The 19576-nt window shown below is 47.1% G+C and overlaps 1 protein-coding gene across 1 annotated transcript in view; it reads right to left on the bottom strand.

The window, feature by feature from the left end:
* RABEP1 (rabaptin, RAB GTPase binding effector protein 1) overlaps positions 1 to 19576 on the bottom strand; it is a 49452-nt gene that overhangs the window by 15178 nt on the left and 14698 nt on the right. The window contains exons 2-5 of the mRNA XM_072619059.1: positions 16435 to 16563; positions 9674 to 9877; positions 4904 to 5064; positions 2761 to 2880 (exon numbers count right to left, since the gene is read on the bottom strand). Coding sequence (XP_072475160.1) covers positions 2761 to 2880; positions 4904 to 5064; positions 9674 to 9877; positions 16435 to 16563 — 614 coding nt within the window. The remainder of the gene's footprint in view (positions 1 to 2760; positions 2881 to 4903; positions 5065 to 9673; positions 9878 to 16434; positions 16564 to 19576) is intronic.

Genomic DNA, 19576 nt, shown 5'->3' on the forward strand with positions numbered 1-19576 from the left:
CCCTTACCCTCTGAGGTCAAGGAGAGCAAGGGTAGCCAAGACTAACCCTGGCGAACCCTGTTCTGTGGGGCTGCCCTTTAGGGACAGAGACCTTGCTCTCTTCTCTTGTTCTGCCACAGCCCAGGTGGGTGAGAGAGCAGGTGTCCAGGAGACACTGAGTGGCTAAAGGCAGTGCTGTTGGCCCAGCTAACCCAAGAGCTCAAGAGGGCAGAGACTGTCTTTTCTCAGAATGGTGACTGGCACACAGCCGGCACTTAATGTTTAGTGACCAACAATCTCATTCTTCAGTGTCTGGGGCTCTCCTGAACTAACTGACTTTAGTCCTTGGCATCGATGGGGTCACCCTAAGCTACAAGTCATTTCCCCCAGGTTCTGTGAGAGCCAGAGAAGGTGGTTACTGTCTGACCAACCCAGCTCGGGGCTAAGAAGTGGAGGGGGAGCTTCCCAGTCCTCAGGTATTCAGGCTCCAGGCTACAAGTATTATCTCATCTGATCTTCCAGGGGCTGACACTACACCCAGAGTTCTTGGAAGTAACTAATCTAGGACTTGAAACTACCAAAGAGAGGCATGAAGACTGACCCACTGAGCAGGAGGGTGACATGGGGCAGCCCCACGCTTGGAGAGCTTCACTTTGGCAGCTATGTGGGAGAGAGATGGGGCAGGAACAGGGAGCCTGGAGAGGGGAGGGCCTGGCTGAGGGTGGCACACTGTGAACGCAGAGGATCATGGACAGAAAGAACACTGCATGAGGACTACAGCCTGGTTGTGTGGGCAAGAGGGAAGGTGGAAAGAAGGGAGGGGGTGGAAGAAAAGAGAATGAGTCAGAGACGTCTCTGCACCAGTCAGTCTGAGAGGCTGAGACTCCGGCTACACGGCAAGATCTAGGCGTACTCAGAACAGTGGAGGCCATGAAGCCCCCCAAGAACTGAGGTTACTGAGAGGGTAGAAACCAAGCCTCCAGGATCCAGCAAAGGAGGACAGGACAGTGGCTCAGGGAGGAAGAGAATGCAGAGAGAGCACAAGCCCAGGGTGGAGAGAGGGCACATTCACCCTCTGCACTCATCTTTGCAACTCACACTATATCTCTCTCTCAGGGCGACCTCCTCAGATGCCAGGGCTTTATACACGGACTGAACAAAATCTGTCCCTTCTCAATGCAATCGTCCCCAAAGTTCAGACTGCCTGTCCCTACCACTTCCTTCCTGGGAGGTGAAGGATCACCAGCCCTCCTTGCCCTGACCTCCTGGGCCTACGACACTGGCGGCTAAGCTTTCCCCTTGGCCAGACCCTTTGGAAGTGAGTGCCAAACCAGCCCTTTTTCATGCGTTTGTTCCCTGATTCATCTTCATGTCCTCGTTTCAAGTGTGTGGCCCTTTTCTAGGAGACAGCTGGGGACACTGCAGTGGATGGAACATCATGCCTGGGGTCAGGAAGACCTGAGTTCAAATTCAGACTCAGATACTCCTAGGCTGTGTGACCTTGGGCAAGTCACTTCACCTCTATTTTAAGCCATGGGAGAAGGAAATGGCAAATCGTGCTAGTATCTTTGCTAAGAAAACCTCCTGGACAGAATAGGCTGCTGTGGTTCATGGAAATAAAACCCTTTTCTTATTCACCTTCTTTTCAAAAATCTCTGATGCAGGGGGGTTAAGTTTCCCCACAAAGATCAGGTTTCTATTTCTCCTTGCCTATCCCCAAAGTCTTTCTTTATAATGGTTATATATTTCCATTACTGATTATTCCCTTTAGGTGAGCCATCTCCAGGCTCTCCCACTCCAGCCCACCCTCATTCAGAGGCCAAATCAGCTAGGTGCTCCCCATGGCCTCCAGGGACAAATACCAGATGCTCTGCTTGGCACCTTTCCCAGCCTCCTCCCAGTCTCCTCCCAGCCTCCTCCCACCCATGATCCCAGCTTCCTGGTTCTCCACAAACAACACATCCCATCTCTTAGCTGTGGCTATTCTCTCTGGCTGCCCCCCATGCCGGTCACTGTCCTTCCTCCTCTTTTCTTCCTGGCCAGGGAAAAGTCCCATATAAAAGTCCACCTTTCATGGAATGCCTGGATAGAATGTTGGGTCTGAGGTCAAGAAGTTCCAATTCAGCCTCCAATACTTCCTAACTGTGGGACCCTGGGAAAGTCACTTAACCCATCTGCAAAATGAGAATAATGATAGCACCTCCCTCCCACAAAGACTGTAAAGCACTCAGCACATAGTAGGTGCTATATAAAGGACAGCTAGAATTACTATCATTCATATTCCAGTGACTTCCCCCACTGCTCATGCCCATTTCCTCACATTGGGTGTGTCTGTACCTAAGTTGTTTGTACCTAAGTTGTTTGCAATGTGTCCCCTATTACACCGGAAGTCTTTTATCTCTCTTTGTATCCCCAGGGCTTAACACAGTACCATTCACACAGTAGGCACTTCATAGCTGCTGTTGTGTTATTCCTCACAAAATTACTGCTCTTTCTCTCCTGTGTTTAGGCTGGGGCTTCTGCTCCCCATTCTGTTACAGATACATTTTCTGAAATAAATAAGCCTGCCCTCCCAGTATGTCTGAGCCCATGTCTGGGCTTCTGGGAGGTCAAGAACCCTCAGGCCATCCATTTTTCAAGGCTTTCTAAAAGTATCGATGATACAGAAGCACGCATCACTACACAAAAGTGCACCTGGAGCAGCCCATGCTGCAGCTCCAAGACAAAGTTCCGTTTCATGTCACTGATGTCCCTCAGAGGCCCAATGGCCCAAAAGCCCACCTTGGAGGCTTCCAGTTCCTTGACCTTCTCCTCGGCCTCGGCCAGTTTATCCTTCAGAGCTGCTATCTCTTTCTCCATTGGCATCACCACAGAACGTAGTTTTTCCGCATCCTCTTGGGCCTAAGGTGAACAGAAGGTAAGCAGAAGTTCTACTCAAGTGTTTTAGCTATTACTGAAGACTTCAGAAGCTGACATTAAAACCCAGTCAGTCAGAAGAGCCACCATGAACAAATATGCCACCCAGTACACACTCTTTCTTAAAAAGACTAATTTCTGAAATGTCACCTTGTGATCATTTGATTTTGAAACCATAGAGTAACTTTAAAAGGACAAAAAGGCCCCAGAATATCCTTCAATAGAAATCTAGCCTCTGCCTGTTTGATCCCCTCATTTGGGGGCCCGCTGGATTAGAAACTCCTAGGTTAGAGACTGGGTCATTCTGGAATATTTATAACCTCAGGGCAGAGCACAGAGTCCTGTAGTAAGAGCCTCTTGAATGACTCTGAATTGAAAGACAAGGTCAGCACCTTTAATTAAGTAGGAAACATCACATCACTTCCTAGTACAACCTGGAAATATAAAATGCTGTTTTACACAAGGCCCTCCAGGTGTATAAAACTTGGAACTAATGAAATTACTGATGGGGGAGGGGTGGAGAAGGAATTGGGACAAGAATGACAATGCCCTCCCCAAACACGTTGTCGCCCATCTCTCTTCTCCTTCCAGATAACCCCAAGGATCACCACTGACTTCCAGCTCCAAGAGGGAGGGCAGAAACATGGAAAAATATCTTGGGATGCTTTAGAGTCTCACTTTCATCCCTGCACTTTCAGGCTTCCTTGTCATCCCACCAAGGCACAAAGAGAAACTTCATTTCCCCAAATACTTCCATTTGAAATTTGGGGAAATGGGGATGGAGCCAGAAAGAACCTCATTTTGTAGTCAACCGAACGCATCTTTTTACCACTTATAAAGAACCGTCTTTGGAACATTTCTGTCAGATAAATGGATGCCCATCAATAGAGTGAAAAGAAGCATGATTTATGTCTTAGGGTGAGAAAGAAAAGAGAAATTCTTGGTTAATTATCTTTAAAAATGGAAAAGGAAAATGAGGTGATTTTCTTGTCTCCAAAAGGCTTCCCGGGTAACACTTTTATTCCGTTTTGGTTTTTTCGTCACTGCCAATTTCCCCTCCCAGAGCGCAATCCCATAAAACAAACAGTATTCATTAAGACATTAAAAGACAAGGATGGGGTGAACCATCCTCTGGAAAGGGCTGAAAAGGCATGTTCTGTGTCAGCTGGCGGGCCCCCACCTGCGCCACCAGCTGGCTTGGTTTATCATTCAGACCCTTCAGTATTTGGTGTGTGTAGCTACCTGCCACTGACTTTGCCCAAGTCGCCTCACTTCCCTACTGTGCTACCCTACTGTGTTCAGACTGCAGACTCATCATCGTGAAGTCCTCCTCACTCTCCTCTGACTGAGGGCTGGATGTGGGTGCCCTCTTCTTGCCCCACTGGCCATAAACTTCACTTCAGGCCATGAATTTTCAAATGATCACACTTCTCTCCAGCACAAAACTCACCCTCAATCATGGAGCAAGCTGCTGCTTAGGGGCTCCCCTGGGGTGGGAAGATGAACACCCCCCTCCTTTCAGAGATAAGAGCCCCCTTCATTCCTTTGGCATACCCCCAGCTCTAGAGGGGAGACTGAGTTCATGTGCTCTGCAGGGTGCCCCCTCCCTGGAGCCTGGCCCTCTAGTAACTGTCTCCACTGGCCTTGGCACGCCTCCCCATCACATCCTAGAGGGAGGCCTCGCCCAATCACTGCTGTTCCACAGCGTGAGCCGTGGAGACACTCCACAACAACAATCTCGCCTTCTCTGGCCCTCTCAGCCAGCTGACTGGATGGCTTCTCACAACGTAATCTACAGATGAGGAGTTAGAACTTTAGGTAAAAATAACAGGAAGCAAATGGGGGGAAGAGACATGCACCTGCCAATCAGCTGCTCTCCTGTGACCGGGGGGACCTCCGAGGAGGCTGCCCTTCACATGGAGGTCAGAGATGGCTCAACTTCTGCTCTGGACCTAACACTGACGGACAGCGCCCAACCTCCACCAACACACACAGGACTTGAGGGTACCTTCTTCATCTCATTCTCCAGATTCTCCTCCTCCTGCTCTTCAGACAGCCGTCTTCGTAAATCAGCGATCTCCCTTTCTGCAGCTTCTCGGTACTGAGCCCACTGTGTTCGCTCCTGCTCCAGCCGGTGGTGAAACTGGTGCTCGTAGTCACGGACTGTCTCTACAAAATGACATAAGAGAGAGAAAGGGGCAGCAGGGAGACAGAGATGGGGGAGGAAGGCAGAGAGAAAGAGAAAGGGGAGGGGGAGGGGGGTAGAGGGAGGAGAGATTGGGGGAAGGGGAGAAGAGGAAGAGAGAGAGAGAGAGAGAGGAAAAGAGAGAGAGAGAGAGAAGAAAGAGAGGCAGGAGAGAGAAAACCCTTCTAAGCATTTTGTGCAGCAACACTGGCACACAGACTGACCTTTAAAGAGCTGACACCTGGGTTCTAGGGCATCCTCATTGAGAAAGGGAAGAGGATTATGGTATGGCCAAGATCAACTACAGAATTGCTTGAGGGCAGACATATTTTTAGCCCATTTAAATCCACCGCACCCTAAAAGAAACTCCCAACTCTAAAAGGCCTCAATAAAGTGCCATCTCCTTCAGACACAATTTTAAAACATTGTAAATAAAGTTTCTGACACCAAAGAACTTCACAAAACTATCATTTCCACATGATCCAATAAACACAATCATTGAGAAGGGTCAGAAGTCTCAATTCGAAAACACAAGAAAAGAATTTTTCTTGCAAAAGTGTCATAATTTTCACACCAAAAACCACCCCCCAAAAACAAACGTGAAGCTGATGACAGAAGCCTTCTTTCAGATCTCTCCAGCCTACCCTTCAAGGCTTCGTCAACCCAGGGGTCTCTCGCCAAGCTCCCCAGCTATCCCCTCTCTCAGCCTCCTCAGACCACCTTATGTTGACTTTCCCTTCTCAGACTGGAGAGCTCCTCCCAGAACCTCCCACACTTTCCCTGAGCCTATGGCATGCTGGGTATCTCGATCTCCCCCCACTCCTTCAAGCTTTCTTTTATAGGAGGTCAGACATTCGGCTCCTTGATGGCAGGGAAGGGCACATGGTAAGCACTGCCCAAGTGACCCCATGCCAGCCCATCTCTTCCTGCGGACTGCCCCCTCTCCATCACCCTACTGACTCTCCCTTCCCTACTAGCTGTCACCCTCATGTCCTTGAGGAGGCCTCCCCTCCCTCTCTTCTGACTTCACCCTTCCACCCAAACTGTTCACTCCAAAGTTACTGATGCTCTTTGTGGCCAGAACCAATGGGCTCTTCTCCATGTTTATTCTCCCTGACCTTCCTCCCTCCTTGGCACTCTCATGGCTCCTGGTTCTCATCCCTCCTTCTCTATCTCCATTCCATGGGCTTCTGTCTTGGCCCCTCTTCTTTCCTCCCTCTGGCCTAACTTCACTGGGTGATCCCATCAGCTCATTAATCATATTTACCTATTTTGCTCCAACCTCTGTTGACCTAAAGTCTCTCATTTCCAACTGTCTGTTATCTCTCTCCAAAGGGATGTTCTGGAAACAGCTTAAGCTCAAAGAAGAACTCATTCTGTTCCTCCTCCCTCTCCCTTACCCATCACCATCCAGGGCACACACGTCCTGGTGAGACCCTTTGAGCTGAGCTCCTGAAGCAAGGAGTCTCCCTGGACTCCACACTCTCTCACCCCACACCCCAGATCCCACCTAGTGTCAGAGCCTATCAGTTTCCCCTCTGCTCCACCTCTCCCTCTCCTGACACTGCCCCCACTGTGGTGACCCCCTGCCACTGTGCCAGATGGCTGGCACATGGTATTTGTTGGACCATGGGGTGGCAGATGTTTCCTCCCTATTTGGATCTGTGCTGTGGTTAAGCTCAGGGACAAAGGCATGGAAACAGTGAGCCTGAAGATTCATAGATCAGAGCACTTGACGCCCCCCAGGTTGCATCCCTGCCAGTGTGCCCTGGGGGCACTGGGATCATCAGCAGAAACGCCCAAGGACATCACTTCCAGGCCTGGTCTCCCTGTCACGGACACTCTCTTCTGCCCAACAGTCCTCTGAAATGAACAAGCAGCAGAGACTGAAGGGTCCTTGAATTCCACTTTAATCCTAAACGTGCTTCCTCTTTGAAATCATAAGCAATTCCCAGAAACCCAAGCACCCAACAGGATGGTTCAGCTTCCCTCTATCCTGGGAAACCTCAGAATGTGTGCCATCACTGACACACAACTGGGGCAGGGCTGGGAGTCTCCTCCAGTGCAGACCAGGAAAGGGTCTTGGAGGGCTGGCTTGACTCTACGAGGTCACAGACAAGGGACTTGAACAACATTTAGAACCTTCCTGACCTAGGGGAACTTGCCAGAATGTGTGTGCCCCAAGGTCCCCTCCTCAGTATGAGCAGAGTCCAGCAGAAGGAGAATTTGCATCGTGGGCACATGCAGGCCAAATTTTAGACATGGAGAAAAGGATGTTCAGAATGGTCTCCAAGGCTCTATTGTTGGCAGGTCTTGACCTGGGGCTCATCATCAAGTCCTCTTTCTCGGTCATACCAAGAACAGACTGAGAGAACAAAGTCTTGTGCTCCCCTCGTGAAATGACTTTCATTGATCCCACAAAGTCATTTCCAGAGATCCTCACTTGGGAACTTGCTGAACCAACTGTGGTCTATGGCCAAGGGAATGTTATTATGCAAGGAGACATAATCAGCAGGAAGTTCATCTGAAAACACTCCAGAGGTCTTGGCAGACCACTGGCCCAAGGCAGGAACTGACAACCCAGCAAGCACTGCATTCACTTGGGGAGAGCTGCAGACAGAACTGGGCATTTACCCTGAGGAGGAGAAAAGAACTTTGGGAAAACGAGGTCACTGCAAAGACTACAAGGGGTAAGAGCTTAGTCCTTTTTGGTCCCAGGAGGCCCAACACAGCTCACCAGACACTGGCTTCCCAAGATGACAGTCCAGAGTGGATCTGGTCAAGGCCCGTGCACATTTAAGGCTTAGCTAACCCTAACCCTTCGGCCAGGGAGGTGACTCTGGTGCAGCCTGCCACCCTCTCACTGGAAGCTGGCTGTGCCTGGCGGGACTCCTTTCTAATGGGACAAGACGATGTCACAAAGAGAAAGGACCTAAGAGCCAGGAAGGGCAGCACTTTAGCCATCCCCCTGATTCTGCACAGCCTTTCAGTGCAAAAAAGGTGCTGACCTACACTGGGGAAGGGATTTTCCTCACTCAGGAATACCCTCTATCAATAGAATCAAAAGTCAAGCCCCTCTCACTATTACATTATGATTTTTAAACTACATTTTATTCTTTTTCAGTGAAGAAATGTTGATCTTCTTTCCCTTCACCCCAGTCCCCCTGACCCTGCCTTGGAAAACCCGTGTGTCTCAGCCTCTTCAGCTGTGGCCAGGGGGTTGCCCACATCCACACTTGCCACCAGGTTCATTCCGTCTCAGACCACATAGAGCTTCCTCATCTCCTAGGGCACAGGCATATCCGTGCCACTAGAGGGTGCCACCACGCACAGAACGCTGGGCCTGGAGTCAGGAGTTCAAATTTGGCTGCAGGTACTTCTTAGTCATGGGACCCTGGGCAAGTTACTGAGTCTGTCTGTTTCTTCAATGGTAAAATGGAGATACCTCCCAGGGTTGTTGTGAGGATCAAATGAGATATTACTTTTTAAATGCTTAGCCCAGTGCCTGGCACGCAGTAGGCACTACATAAATGTTACTGTTATCAGTCATAAGTTGTTCAACCATTCCCCCACAGAAAGGCATCCTCTGACTTTCCATCTCTTGCTACTCCAGAAAGAGCTGCCTCCGATACTGCTGGTGCTCCTTCCTAGGTGGGGTCTTCAAAGTGGCATTGCTAGGTCAGAGTGTGCAGGGCTTAACAACTTTGGGGACGGAGTTCCAAGCTGCTTTCCAGAACATCCAGAGTGCTCCACACCTCCTCCAACATAGTCATCTTTGCTAGTCTAATGAGAATGAGGTGAAACTTCAATATTTCTCTAACAATTAGTGATTTGGAGCATTTGTTTCATGACTGGGGAGAGCACACATTTCTTCCTTTGAAAACTAGTTCATATCTTTTGAATATCAGTTGGCAAATAATTCTTATTCTTACAATTCTGAAACAGTTCCCTATAAATATCTTAGAAGTGAGACATTCATCAAATTTTCCTCAGGTATTGGCTTCCCTCCTGATTTTAGCTATTTTAGCTTTATTTCTGCAAAAACTTTCAAATTTTACATGACCAAAAATGTCCACTATCATCTGTGATCCTTCCTAACCCCTATTAGTCATGAGCTCTTTCCCAGCAGAGATCAGGCAGGTTGGACTTCATCTTCGTCAAGAGTGTAAGATGCTGGTCCAGCCCTCGCTTCTGCAAGACTGCTTTCCAGTTTTTCTGGCTGTTTGGGTTCCCCTGTTCCCCAAAACCTAAATGCCCAGTGATTTGGAAGGTCACTTCTACTCTGCTATCTGGTCGGAGATTGGTTTCTCCCCTCCTTTCTCATGATTTCTCTTGAGATTCTTGACATTTTGCTCTTCCATAGGAGTTTGGTTGTTTTTTTCTAGCTCTATAAAGAAACCCTTTGGTGGACTGACCAGCATGACACTGAATAAGTAAATTAGTTCAGGCAGTACCATCATTTCTATTCTAAAGATTCTCTAATCCTCCTACCTGCCTTGATTTTTGTGAAGAGGGTTTTGAACAGGGGGTCATTGCCCATTCTCCTTCCCCAGGCCACTCCCTTTCCTTCCCCGCCAGCCTTCCTTGGCCTACCTTTCAGGACAGCCTGCAGGGAGGCCACTTCTTGTTGCCACTGTCTCTTCACCTCATCAATGGCTTCCTGTTTGGTGTTCTCTGACACCGTGGCAATGGCCTTGATGTTCTCCATCTCGGCCTGGGCTTCCCACAGCTGTGTCCGAAGGTGCCCGAGGTCGTCTTGGGCCGCCTGCAGGACAGCATTCTGTCTTTTCAGGTCCTCTGAAGACAGGAAAGACTTTCTGTTAGAGTAGGCAGGTGGGTGAGCTGCTCCAGAGGGCGTTCAAGGACAGACCGTGCCCCCAGTAAAATGTGGGGGGCTCCTCTTGGACGACATCCTGCTGAATCAGCCCGAGGTACTGCCGAGCTGCACGAGCCCTCAAGAATCTCTCTGTGTCTGGTCGGGGCTCATGCACACTCACCTCCTAGCTGCCATAAATTGTTTGCATCCCAAACGGGACACCCTGTGTGTCTTTGAAAATCAGTCTGTGCCAGGCAGGAACCGTGAACATAAGCAGCCCAACCCATTTTCAAGGTCTAGAGGTTCCCAAGGTAAAAGAGGGCCTTGCTCCTCCCCTTCGTGAGGGGTTTTGTCCTTTTACCCCTCCTATGCCATGCCCCTCTAGGTGGAGATTTCTAGTATCTCCTCCTTCCTTTGTCCTGCTATTATCAATATGTAAATTTCTATATGGATTCTGAACTTTCGGTACCACATGCATGTTCATTTCCCTCGTAATAAACCTAGTTTTCCTACAAGTTTTGTGAAGCTGTGATTGCCTGTTGACACCTGCCTGTCCCTTGTCTGGTCATTCCCCATCAAAGATCTAAAACAGTTTCTCCTTTGCTCCTCCAACTTGTGCTTGTGATGTCACATTTTATGTCTAGGCCTCGTGTCCACTCGGACCTTCTCTTGGTATATGGTATGAGACGCTGGCCTGTGCCTAATTACGGCCTCACTGCTTTGCAGTTTTCTCAGGACTCTGCCAAAGAGTGAGGCCTAGCCTCAGTAGTGGTGTCTTTGGGTCTAACAAACACCAGGCTAGGAGGTTCATTATGAGCTTCAATCTGCCCCACAGATTCATATAGATAGATAAGTCTCCCCAGTGGGTTCTCTAGTTACTCTGAATCAAATTTCTCTATCCAGCTCTTCTTGCTGATTTTAAGCTGCTCATTTGGGGGAAACTTTGTTTCTCCTTTGTTACTTACTGCCTCACTTTCATCCTTACGTCATTGGCAGAGCTATTATTTCTGGATTATTACTACAGCAGTAATGGAAGAAGGCTGTGAGACAGTGAGGGAGCAGAGCGGACAGTGCACCGAGTTCAATCCAGCCCCAGACACGTAACAGCTCTGCAACCTAGGCAGAGTCACTTAACCTGTTTGCCTCAGTTTCCTCATCTCCTCCTAGGGTTGTTGTGAGGATCAAATGAGACAATAATTGGAAACTGCTTAGCTCAGAATCTGGCACATCAACACCAAATAAATGTTCGCTGTTATTACTACGGACATGGTAACTACAATTTTGGCCTCCTTTTGAATCCCTGGCACTTAGCACAGTGCTTGGCACACAGTAAGTGCTTAACAAATGTTTACAGATTTACTGACTGAATAGCAGTGGTGATTAATGGGCATCCTTGATTTATCCCAATCTGATTGGAAAAGCCTTCACAACTTTTCTCCAGTACATTTGAGATTTGCTCTTGGATTTAGATTTGCCAAGTCAAGAAAAAGTCCTTTCATTCCTATGTTTCCCAGAGTTTAAACTGAAATAAGCATATGTTTTCAGCATCTACTGATACAACCAGAGGGTGTTTTATACACACATACACACACGTGAGCGGATGTGAATGAATATATACATGTGTATGTAAATGCACATACATATATGCACACATATACACTGTGATTAATATGATTTATTCTATATATATAATCTTTATTTTGAACCAGTTCTGCATTTCTGCTCCAGATACAACTTTTGTCATAGTGTGTAATCTTTCTAGTACGTAGTTGTAACAGATTTGATAACATTTTATTTAAAATATTTTCATCAGTGTTCATGAGCAATACTGATTTTCTTTCTCTATTTTGTCTCTCTGCAGTTTAGACATCAAGACCATGTTTGCATCAGACAGAGAGATCTGAAGGGCGCCTCATTTCCTATTATTGTAACAGTTTATATAATATCGGAATTAATTACTCTTTTTATGTGTGATAGATTTCACTTGTAAAACTGAATAATCATGATTTTTTTCTTCAAAAATTCATTTATGGCTTATTCAATTGCTTTCTGAGACTTGGCTATTCAAATAGTCTATTTTTTTTTCTGTTTTACTAATCTGAGTACTTTATATTTTTAAAGAATTAACCCAGTTCCTATAGATGATCAGTTTTGTTAGCATATATTTGAACAAAATACATTTTGATCATTTTCTTTATTTCCCCTTCAACTGCTGTGAATTCTTCTTCATGCTGACAGAAAATCTGGTTTTCCTCTTTTTAAAATCAGATAATCTACTTAAATAATTTTATGTTTTTTTAAAATTAGAACCCAGCTCTATCAACTCAATAGTTCCTTTGCTCTCAATTTTACTTATCTCTCTTTTTTCTATTATTATTTTGCATATAATTAATAATATAATAAATGACAAATATTTATATACTTACATACTATGTATAAAATCACATATTATATTAACATGTTATATATTAAGATTGTAGATTGCATATCAATATGTAATATACATGACAATTATACACATATAAAATAAATAAAAATAAAAATATATCATAACAGAATCTCGTTAACATCATGTTATTAAGTGAGCTGCCCTGTAGTTCAGCTGGAAGTTTTTAATTGCCATTCGAGTTTTTCCACCATGTGCCCAATTTCCTGATTTGTTCTTTGTCTCCTGTTGATGAAAATGTTTAAAAATATAACTCTTCTGAAAAGAACTGCTTTAGATGTATCCCAAGTTTTGGTATGCTGTCTGATTGTCATTTTCTTTTATGAAATTTTCCATTATTTCTACAATTTGTTCTTTGATCCACCACTTTTGCAGTATTATGTTATTTAGCCTCCAATTATTTTAATTCTTCAGATACCCTTTAATGAATATGTTTTTATTGTTTTGTGATCAATAAATGATGTGTTCGATATTTCTGTCTTTCCTACTTTTTTTGGTGAGAACTTTATGCCATAAAGTCATATTTCAACCATGGTATAGCTGAAACATATGTAAATTACTTTCTCTTCCCATTCAAAAATTGCCAAAGATCTAATATCTCTACTCTTTCACAAGTTCTATTCATCTTTTGGTTAGATTTGTCTAGGTCTGGAAGGAGTAGATTAAAGTGATCCACTATTTCTCCCACCAACTGGATTAACTTTTCCTTGAAATATGTAGATTCTATGCTACTAGGTGTGTATATATTAAATATTGATAGTGATTGGTTATCTCTGATTTCTTTAGGCATGATTACCTCTCTTTTTATCTTGTCTCAAATTACAGCAGCCTCTGAAATCACGAGAGGTACCCTTTGCTGCAGCCTCTCATTTTGTGTGAGGAACCTGTGGCCCTGAAGCCACATGTTCTATAAAATTTGAAATTCAGTCAAAAGGCCATACTTAAAGATCTAGAAAGCCACATGTGGCCTCAAGTCCACAGGTTCCCCACCCATGCTCTAAGAGAATCTTTGAGTTTCAAGTGTGTTTTCTACTAACAACATATTGTTGAATTCAGTTTTCTAATGCAGGAATAACAAACAAACAAACAAAAATGTAGAAAAGAGGGGGGGCTGGAGTTGGCCCAAGGGCCACAGGTCGGTCATCTGACAGCCCTGTGCCCTCCTCCGACCTATGGGTGTCTTCACTTCCTTCAGACCATTTCCCTCCACCCTGGTCCTTTCCTGCTTTTCCCTCTTCACTCCCAACAACCCCCTTCACCAAGAGGAAGGTGGTGAGTGAGAGAGAGAGAGGGAGGGAGGGAAGGAAGCTGCCTGGGGGCTCCTGTTGCCCTGCCCTGGTCCTCTTACTCCCCCTCGACACTCCTCTCTTCACCTCTGCAATTCTTTTGCTTATGGTCATCCCTTTACCTCTGGATGAATGATGCGTAATATGCACTGTGTACCAAGTCCTGTGCTAAGCCCTGAGGATTCAGAAAGAACAGTTGAGCAGTCTGCTCTCAAGGGGTTCACAGTCTAATTGGGGAGCCCTCATGACGGGAAGGTTTCAGGTCCTTGGTGAGCAGCAGCAAAGCAGGTGGTTCTGCTGTGTCTGATGTGGGATCACTGGACAGGATCATGTTGGCTACAATTCTATTTTCTGGGTCTTCAGTAGCTGTGGCAAATTTAGGAACAGGAATTACTTCCCCAGATGATGGCTGTGAGGACTGGGCTGGAGGTAGGATTGGTGGTTTGGGGGGCAATATTATTCCCAAAGCTCTTAGGTTCAGGGTCCGGAGTTGTCCCCATCAAAGGGTCTGAGGGGAGACAGTGTTTTGACTTGTCTGCAACAAACCAGGGAAACCAAGAGGCAGAAAAGAGGGAGCACATTCCAGGCATGGGGCATGCTTGGCATGGGAGTGCAGAGAACAGGAGAGAGGGAGGAGGGAGAAGTAATAAACACCTACTACGTGCCAGGTAACGGGCTAAGCACTTTTCAAATATCATTTCATTTAATCCTCACAATAACACTAGGAGTCAGGTGCTATTATGATCCCCATTTTTACAGTTGAGGAAATTGAGGCAGACAGAAGTGAAGTGACTTGCCCAGGGTCACACAGCTAATGTCTGAGATGAGATCTGAATGGATAGATCAAGTAAGAGATTTTTGAGGAGAGAGGAAACAAGGTTCTGCTTGCTGCCAGGAGACAGGGAAAGATGGAAGATAAGTACAAGAGAGAGGCTGACAGAGGAAGCATCTGCCAGAGAAGATGAGACAGGATGAAATCACTATAGCTGATGGAGGAATCAGTGAGATCTCAGAACAGGGATGGGATGGGATGGGATGGGATGGGATGGGATGGGACGGGATGGAACGGTATGGGATAGGATAGGATGGGATAGGATGGGATAGGATGGGATGGGGTGGGGTGGGGTGGGATGGGATGGGATGGGGTGGGATGGGATGGAAGATGATGGTATGGGATAAGATGGGACAGGACAGGATGGGACGGGACAGGACAGGATGGCATGGAATGGGATAGCATAGGGCAGGACAAAATGGGATGAGATGGCAAAGTGTGCTCAGAGAGGAGGAAGGGGCATGCCTGTCGGCAATGTCAAGCTCAATGTGTGTGACCACATCCTGTGTGGCGGAGGGCCAGCATAGGTGTAAGTCCTAGGGAGACATAAAGAGGATGAGAGGTGTCTGGATATTAAATTCTCCCAGCATAAAGACAGGAGTTGGGGAGGAGAGGAAGAGGATCTGCCAGAACAAAACAAAGAAAGAATGGCCCAGAGATTCCAGTATTGTAGCCCCACAATTTAGACTGGCTAGGAACTTTTAAGAGTTGACTTCAAAAGAGGAAAAGACTCTGAAGGAGACTCTGAAGACAAGACAGGGTGCTCGGATATATGGACTCTCCTGCCAGGGCCAGTATGATGTGGTCCCTGGAGGGGATGTACAGGGTCCACAGAGGGTGTCAAGTCTCAGTGAGGCTGAGAGATGGAAATTTTGCAAAGGGAGACCCAGGATGAAGGGGAGACTGGGAATTCTGGAGGGAGAAGTGGGCAGGGTCAGGAGGAACGAAGGAGAAGGGGCCGAGAGAACAGGAGGAAAGAGCAGGAGGCAGTTTTCTCCCAAAAGGCCACTGACTATTATGAAGATGAAGAGAAATGGAAACCATGAGGCTATCAGTGGGAGGCTGAAAGGGAGAGTGGTCCAGAGTGTCCTAGAGGTGTTCCCCAGAGAGCCTGGCCAGACCTGGGAGGCCAGTGTAGGGAGGAAGAGGGGGTGAGATGTGGCAGGGGCATACAGCTCTCCTTGGGCTGCAGCCAGGCGTGGCTTTGGGTTCAGCCTCAGGCTAGCCAGGTACAGAACAGGTGGACTTGCTTTCCTCCTGTCTCTGGGGTCAATGGGGGGAAAGGGGAGTGTTGGAGGAAGGTACAGGAAGACACAGACTCATGCCAAGAATCAGAAAAATATTCACGATAGCTGCCAAGCTTGGCACCAAAGAAAAGTAACCAGCTCTTCTCCTTTCTTGCAGAGGTGGGGGGCTGTGGAAGTGCAGTCAAGTGTACACTGTCAGACTTCACCACATTTGCTGGCACACTGATTACCTTGGGTGAAGTGGGGTTTTTCTTTCATTTTCCTTTTCATTACAAGGTATGGCCCTCTGGGCTGGGGAGGACAAAGGGTCACGCTGAGAAATGATGATAATGACAAAACACATGACAGCAATGAAAATCTCTTTTAAGGAAAATACAGAAATGCTGACCAATGTGAAGAGAGGTCATTTCCAAAGGCGCCTCACGCTGGGTGTGATGGGGTATGGCAAAGGGAAGCAAGTCCCATTTCTTCTTTCCTGGTCCCCTCCTCCTGCTTTGGGGCTCCCAGGCATAGACACTGACAGCCAGGGATGTCCACCAGGCCACAGCTCTGTGAGGGGGAGGAGGAGCTGCCAGGGACTGCATACCTGGGGGGACCAGACACCTGGGGGGCTGCATGCCTGGGGGGACCACACACCTAGGGGAACCACATACCTGGGGGTGCACACATGGGGACCTGCACACCTGGGGGACCACACACCCAGGGACCTCACACCTGGGGGACTCACCTTCTTTGGCCAAATACAACTCTTTAAACTTGGCTCTCTTCTGATTAAACTCCTGCTCGAGCTGCTGCTTTGTGCGTAAAAACTCTGCGTTGACTTTTTCCAGCTCTGCCACCCGCTGCTGGAGAGAAACTGAAAAAACAAAAGCCCAACAAGAGAGTCTCGCTGCTTTAACAGAAGCCCAACTTGTCCACATGCCAAAGTCCCAGACCATTCCCACCTCAAGTCCAGCATTTCTGAGGCCTCCTCAAGTTCAGATCCTGTCTAGAAAAGTCTGATGGGAATACAAGCCTTTTCCCAGAGGGGGCCTTGGGTTCCCCAAATTGGATGAAATTCTTGGGCTCTTAACTCAACGTGGGAAGTGGTTCTGCTTGACTTCGCATATTTGTCACAAGAGTTTGTCTGTCTTTTTGTTGGGGGCGGGGGGTGGGGGAGGCCTGGGAGAGAAAGAAATGAATGTTCATTGAAAAAAATTAAAGTAATTTAAAAACCACAAACCCTTGGTTCCGCCATCTCACCAATATCCTTTACTCTCGCTTCTTATGCTTGGGTCAGATCCAAATCTTGATCTGTGTCCCCTCCCCCATGACAAAACAGAACATATCAGTTACCAGTCTGATCTAATTTACTTTGCTACCAAGACAACTTAAGAATATTCCACTCATTAAAAAACCACCACCACCACCTCTCTTCCTTCATTTCAGGTTCTTGAAAAACACCTGTTTCATTCAGTTATCTAAACAGAATGGCACCCAGGGCCTCATGAATTCCACATGGCCCACCTCTGTCATTCCTTCCCCAACTCTGGGGGCAGGACCTTGGGGGCATTACCATCAATCTACTCCACTGGCCAGACTATGCACCACACAGATGGGCACTCGGGGTACTACATGCACATGGGTAAGCTCTGCAATGTGGGGGGCAGCCAAGACCCCTCTGGTTCTAAGAGTGATGCCAAGGACACCTTGGGAACAGGTCCCAGGTCTTTGTGTCTTCTCCAGCAGATGTAGCTACCCTTACCCATCTACTCCCTAACGAAAGGTTGCTTCTTTTCTGGTTTCAGAGCATGTCTCAGACCATCCACTAGACACTGCCTTCCCCTCAACTCTCACATCTCTCAACCTCACTCACCCTTAGCCAAATTCCTCAGAAAAGCCTCCATTTCCTCTCCTCTCCTCGACTCCCTAACCCTTTGCAGTCTGGCTGCCGACCTCATGACTCACTTGAACCTGCTCTCTCTCCTCATTGTGAAATCTGTCCACCTTTCCCCAGGTCTCTCACTGCCTCGTCTGGCACAGCTGACCATCCTGCCCTTCTGGATACGCTGTCCTCTGTGATTTTCATGACATTACCCCTCCTTCTAGGTCTGCGTTACCAGTTCGTAATCCATATTGCACCCTTTCAATTGCAGGCGTTCCCCAAGATTCTGTGCTAGGTTTCTTCTCCTTCTCCTTCATTCTCTCTCTTAGCAACCTCATCAGTGCTTATTTTAGGAGCAGCTAGGTGGTGCAATGAATGGAGGGTGATGGACCCGGAGTCAGGGAGACCTGAATTCAAATCTGGCCTGAAACACTTCCTAGCTGTGTGACCCTGGGAAAGTCATTTCACCAGTTTGCTTCAGTTTCCTCATCTGTAAAATGGGGATAATAATAGCACTGACCTCCCAAGGTTGTTGTGAGGATCAAAAGAAATGATTGTCCCCTCCCCCAAATCACAATAATAAGTGCTCATGTAAAGGTTAGTGCTATTTTACAACTGTCTTTATGCAGAGGACTCCCAGATGTCTAGATCCTGCCCAGCTTTCTCCTCTGGCCTTCACCTCTGCAACTCCAGCTGCCTACCAGACATTTGTGACTGGATACCCTAGAGCCAGCTTGAATTCACTGTCTTTCTCCTCTTCCAGACTTTCTTACTTTTGTCAAAGGTACGTCCGTCCTTCCAACCTCCCAGGTGGGTTCCCTGGCTCATCCTGAGTTCAGCACTCTCCTCCATCCCAATCTTGCCTTTTCTCCCTTCACAAGATTTCCCATCTAAGCACTTCTCTCCACCAACACAGGGAGCAGTACCACACTCCAGGCAGGCCATCTTATCTCCTTGTGCCAAACTAACTGTCGCTAAACAGAGACCATACTCCATCAACTCCAGGGGCTGCCCATCACCTTTCTGGTGTCATGGACCTCTTTTCAGAATTAAAATATAAGATGTTACAAAGGGAACCAATTATACTGAAGTATATTTATCACTTTTTTTTTAAGCTTACAGATCCCAGATTTAAAATCCTGCTACAGGATCCAATAGAAAACTTCTTTGTTAGGGTTTTACAGCCTGACGTGTCCTAGGTCCCAGCCCCTCTTCCCAACCTCACTGGACATTGCTTCTTTCCCATTCTCTGGCATCTAGCCCAACTGGCCTGCCCTCTGCTCCTCACTTGCATCACTCCATCTCCCATCTCTGCACCTTTGTACCCAACACCCACCATGCTTGGCGGACCAAGTCTCAACTCCCTTCCTTTATATGCAGCTCAGATCCCACAAGCCTCCAACCCTAACCCTCTGACTCCCTCCCAAACTGTGCACACACACACACATTCATTTTTTAATCTGTATTTGTGATCTTTCCCATTAGAATGTAATGCTTTATCTTTCTATTCTTACTGCCTAGCACATAGTAGGTGCTTACTGGATGCAGTGATCAGGGTCACTCCTGGGTTAGAGCTTTAGCTTGGTCAGCTGAGTGTTTGATAACTTTATGAGAACACAGTCAGTGACGACCGAGGAGCAGCCTCTCTGCTTCCAAAGTCCTCTGGACAAGGACTGTTTACTGCAGCCCCAACACAACCATTTCTCTGAATGGACACTTTTACCACCAAATTCTGGAGTGTTAACCAAATGAGGCAGCTTCCCAAGCAGACACCCTTGACTGTGTCCCATAATAGCCCAAGACAGGCAATGTTGCTCCTCCTGCATCCATTACGGTCCCCACTTGGTCTTTTCCTATCCTGCCAAAAACTCAGGAGGGCAAAATGAACAATCATGCTGGGTCCTTTCACTTGAGAAAAGTTAGTGCTATAAAATCTCCTCTTTTAGCTTCTCTAGAAATATTATGAAATAATATTTCTCACTAAAGCTCTTTCCAGAGTGCAGGG

The sequence above is a fragment of the Notamacropus eugenii genome, chromosome 6 (genome assembly GCF_028372415.1).
Source record: "Notamacropus eugenii isolate mMacEug1 chromosome 6, mMacEug1.pri_v2, whole genome shotgun sequence".
Lineage (NCBI taxonomy): Eukaryota > Metazoa > Chordata > Mammalia > Diprotodontia > Macropodidae > Notamacropus > Notamacropus eugenii.